A 5,068-nucleotide genomic window follows, 5' to 3' on the forward strand; every position below is an offset into this window, starting at 1 on the left:
AAAGAAAGAAAGAAAGAAAGAAAGAAATCGGGAAAGCACAGAAAAACATTTGAGACTTGTATTTCTAAAAGCAAGGTTAAACTTCCTAAAAAGAAATTAAAGGAACAAAGAGTATTTCCTGTCTTAATGATTATGCATTCTATTGATGGCTTACAGCTTCTGATCATTTCTCATAAAACCATGCCAGGGCAAGGAAGCAGGAGTGGGTGGGTTGGTGATTAGGAGTAGGGGAGAGGGGTAGGGAGTTTTCAGAAGGGAAAACATGAAAGGGGATAACATTTGAAATGTAAATAAAGAAAATATATAATAAAACATAAATACAACCATAGTAGAAATTGATTTTCATTTAAGTTCAAGAATGTCAAAACTGTGCTGCTATGGTAATATAATACATGTATGGAGCAAAAGTAAGAGAAGATAGTAAAAGTAAAAAGGAATATACAAACATTTATACAGTAGAGTATCTTTTACTAAAAAATGTTCATTTTAAATTATTGTTCAAATTATCACTATGAAGGAGTCTTTATAGCTTTTAAATATTGAACAGGAGTGGTTAAATATCAGTTCTCATTAGAGTATAATACCTATTTACATTGATATTAAAGTATTTTGCCCTATCACTATTAATATAACTAAATGCAGTTTTCAGCCTCATAAATGTTAAATTCCTCATTAAAATTTTATTAGAAATGATTTTACAAAAATTTTAAAAGAATGAGATTTTTGAAATTTAGAAATGTAATCTTTACTATGGATTACAAAACACATTTTTATGTTTAATGTACACTCTAATTTAAATCTTCCTGTGTCCTACTTCTGTATTTAAAATATACCTCTGGACTATAAAAACATAAACACCTTGATTATATCACAAGGAGATACACAAAAGTCTGTCAAGATGGACTGCAACTCGTAATCTGTTAAAAATAATTTTGTATTTTGATGGATTATCACACTGTTACTATATCACAAACAAGCACAGATATATGTTGATATGTTTTCCATCTTGTAATAATTTAACTTGGGATTTCTCTTCCCTGTGATGGGCTAACAGAATGTAGTTCTAAACTAAACCAGTAAGTGCTTATGTTTTTCACTTTGTTATGCTAGAAAGTTGTGACCTATTGTGAACCCCTAAGTATGTGTACTCTGTGTCCAGTCTGTTTTCTGAGAGAATACATTTCTCTGTTGTCTAATTCACAACACTATGAAAATAATGCACTATATAATTTTTCGTTATTTGTAATTGATTATGCTGTTTTATTAGATGTAATTGCTGACTATATTAAATATTGAAAATCCTAATTCTCATAGTTACTGTAGCTAACTTTTGGAGACAGTCAACTTAAAATTAGGAAATATTTATTATGGCTCAAGATTCAGAAATTTCATTGCAGGTCAATTAGCACAATCACTCCAGGTTGCACTAGTACAGTATAACCTGGTGGAAATTGTATGGTAGAGGTGTGTTAACCTTACACCAGTCAGAGAACAAATGAGAAAAATAGGAAGGGTCTGCAGTGCCAGTCTCCTCTTCAGAGGCACCTGCTAACCAATACTAACTTCCACCCATTAGAACCTATATCCTAAAGATTTGGCCTGCTCCTAGTACTGCCATCATGTGGTAAAAAGCTTTGAAACAAGATACTTTGTGAAGTATTTTAAACCCTAGAAGGACTTTAGAATATTGACATTTGATGGCACATTTTTCTTGCTGTATAGCATCATCTATCATTCATCCCTGGGCTAGTTGATGCTTTGGCAATACATGCTACAACCAAATTGAAGAGAAGAACTCTACATGGAGAAATTGTCTTCACAAATTGGCCCAGAGGCAAATCTGTTGGTAGTTTTCTTCATTAGTGATAAATGAAGTATATAACAACTCACTGTAGTGATGCCAACTGTGGCAGGTGGTCTTGAGTTGAGTAAAAGAGCAGGCTGAAAAATCCTGAAGAACAAGCCAATAAATAGCATTCTTCCATGGCTGTTTCCTGAGCTCCTGCTCTGACTTCACTTTATGACCAAATGTGACCCGAGAGTCCTTATAGAAATCATCTTCCCATGTGCTTTTGGTCATGGTTTTTATTACAGCAGTAGAAACTCTAACACAGAAAGGCCTATATCTGCTTATAGTCAATTATTTTAATGAAAATAGGAAAACTTTGTGGAATTGTACCGGGAATATGAATATTGTTTTCACTGTGAGTGTAGAAAACACTGGAATTAACTGCAGCTGATGTGGAAACCATCTGACTTCTCTCAATTATATATTTGATGTCATGTATTCATCTGTTCAGACAGAAAGAAAGCCAGTGCAGATGATGTTGCAGGAAGACACATTTTCCCATGCCTATGTGAAGGAAATCCAGGCACAAGTGCTGGTGATGCCCTATGAGGGCATGGATTTGAGTTTTGTGATCCTACTCCCAGATGAGGGTGTGGACATCAGCAAGGTAATCCAGGAGATTCTGTAGCATTCACCTCTCCAAATGTCTTTGAGAATAATCCAGTGTTCATTTGTGTCTTTATTAGAATAGACCTTAACATCTTCAGCCTGGCAACTGCCATTTGAGGGAATAGTATTCACAGACAGAACTTCAAGTTATAGGCAAACACAGGGCTTTGGGATCAAAGCTGTGTCCAAGATGCCTATTGTGGTCTATGTACCTTTGTTCTATGAGATAACTTCATCATTAGAATGGGCAATAACTACTGTGGAGCAATGGACTATGCACAGACAGCCTGGTCTCTAGTGGAGCTGAGGTCTTGAACCCCAGCAGAACTTAGTGGTGGTAATTTTCACCTACATGGGATGGAAGGTGTTCCCTCATGTCTCCTGGAACCATGACCCCTGTCAAAATTACTGCCCCCACATCCCCCACAGCACCAAAAGGAGAATCTTGTGTGGATAACAGTCACATAGATGATGTCCCAAGCTTATGGCCTTCTGGCTAGATCCCTCCTCACAGTTACCTAACAACAGCAAGATAACAGCCCACTATAAGAGGGGCTGCTTGGCCCCTCCTCACTCTATTAAGTTTTTACCTTCCTTCCTCTCTCTCTAAGATTTTACCTCTCTCTCTGTAAGCCTTCACCTTTCTTAATCTCTAGCTCTTTTCTCCCTTTCCCTTCCCCCTTCTCTCCTCTTGGCCATAACCAGTCTCTCTCTTTCTTTGATATTCCCTCTTTCCCCCTGCCTTTCTACAATAAAGCTCTAAAACTATAGAATGCACATCAAGGCCCAGACTAAAGACATTCACCTATTTTGGAACAACACAGCGCCCCCTCTCCTGCTGATCTCTCTTCCTTTCTTGTCCAGGACCAAGTATCACCCCAGTACCCCTATTCTATTCTCAGCTCCTCAGCCATATCCAGCATGGGATGCTGGAGACTTAGAACCTGGTACCGGGTGCTGCACCATGTCCACTCCTTTCTGTGTGGGATCAGTGGCTTCACACAGCCAGTTGCCCACCCAGGGCCATATGGAAAGCATCTTGCAGTCCTCCCAAGTCTGCCAACCCAGAACATCTGAACTCTGGCTGGAGGCAGGCTCACTTCCTCTCCCCTCTTCCCCTACACCCATAGCCCCACAGACTACCTCATAGGAAATCAGGGCAACTCAGGTAAAATATTAGCACATTTCTTCAAACATAATCCCCCTCCATAAATATAATCCATATGATGGTCATTGTTGGTATTTTATTTTAATATCTGAGAATGGAAAACAGACTGAAACAATATCCCATTTTAACCTAACAATGAGGAACATAAAGTTTGAAATCTAAGGAGGGTAGAGTCAGGCAAGTCATTGTAACAAATGTTGGTCTTCCTTGCATCAGGAAACCCCACAGTCTATGAGCCATCCTCTGAACTGTGGGTAGTAAAGTGTGCATGACATAGTGGTCTTTGTAAGCAAAAGAGCTCCCTGCCTCTCAGCATCCAGCTCTCTAACTGTGGCATCACTTCAATAGAGAATGAGTTAGATTTTCATCAACTCCTTTCTTTCCCAATACTTAATTTCTATTTAAGTAGCAATAATTTACTATTTTGAAACAAGAAAACAAAATCAAACGGAAATTAAACAATAATCACCTGGATAGTGACACTTGTCAGGAAAATAGTTCTCTTGCAAGTGATTTAGGAGAAGACAGCCAGATAGACCTGCCCTGTTCTACTTGTCCACCATTTCCATCATGGAAATCACAAACAAGGTACCAGGACAGTGGGTTACCCATACTTCCTGGCCATTTGAATAGGAAATACCTGTATATGATGACGGACAGTACTATGAGCCGGGATTACCTGTGTGGCTCTGTGTAAAACCTCAACTGTGAATCTAAAATGTCTAATTCTGTTTGTCAGGTGGAAAACAATCTTACTTTTGAGAAGCTAACAGCCTGGACCAAACCAAACTTTATGAATGGCACTGACCTTTATGTTTATCTTCCAAAATTTCAACTACAAGAAGATTATGATATGAATTCCCTGTTACAGCGTTTGGGAATTTTGGATATCTTCCATGGAAGCAAGGCTGACTTATCAGGAATGTCTACTAAGGAAGACCTGAATCTGTCCAAGTTTGTTCACAAATGTGTAGTAGAGGTCAATGAAGAAGGAACAGAGGCTGCTGCAGCCTCTGCCGGAGAAGTTGAATTTTGCTCCTGTTCAGATTCTGACCCTGAAACTTTCTGTGCTGACCACCCCTTCCTTTTCTTCATCATGCACAACAAAACTAACAGCCTCCTGTTCTGTGGCAGGTTCTCATCTCCATAAAGCATATTTAGTATGTGGTGAGAGTTCTCTCTTGGCAACTTCATCACCCCTACTGCTCTGTGAGGATGGGCAAGTGGGTGGAAAACATGATCCATGATGAAGGAAATTTCATCTTTTCATTCTGATCTAGTGAAGCCCACATTCAGATCTCACTATCCTGATATTAATTTGTGACCTTTGCCAGATCAGATTACCACAGAGTGTTATGGTTTCCTTTACTGTTAACAAGGCAAAGATAATTCTCAAGATAACCTACAGTGATCTCTAAAGTAACCTAAATAAACCTCTAGTC

General features: G+C 38.5%; 1 protein-coding gene across 1 annotated transcript in view; it reads left to right on the plus strand.

Moving 5' to 3' along the window:
* Positions 1 to 4,776, plus strand: part of LOC110315004 (serpin B9-like) — an 8,580-nt gene extending 3,804 nt beyond the window's left edge. The window contains exons 3-4 of the mRNA XM_021189176.1: positions 2,305 to 2,456; positions 4,366 to 4,776. Coding sequence (XP_021044835.1) covers positions 2,305 to 2,456; positions 4,366 to 4,776 — 563 coding nt within the window. The remainder of the gene's footprint in view (positions 1 to 2,304; positions 2,457 to 4,365) is intronic.
* The last annotated feature ends 292 nt before the right edge of the window (positions 4,777 to 5,068 follow it).

This window comes from Mus pahari, unplaced genomic scaffold (genome assembly GCF_900095145.1).
Source record: "Mus pahari unplaced genomic scaffold, PAHARI_EIJ_v1.1 scaffold_8887_1, whole genome shotgun sequence".
NCBI classification, from domain to species: domain Eukaryota; kingdom Metazoa; phylum Chordata; class Mammalia; order Rodentia; family Muridae; genus Mus; species Mus pahari.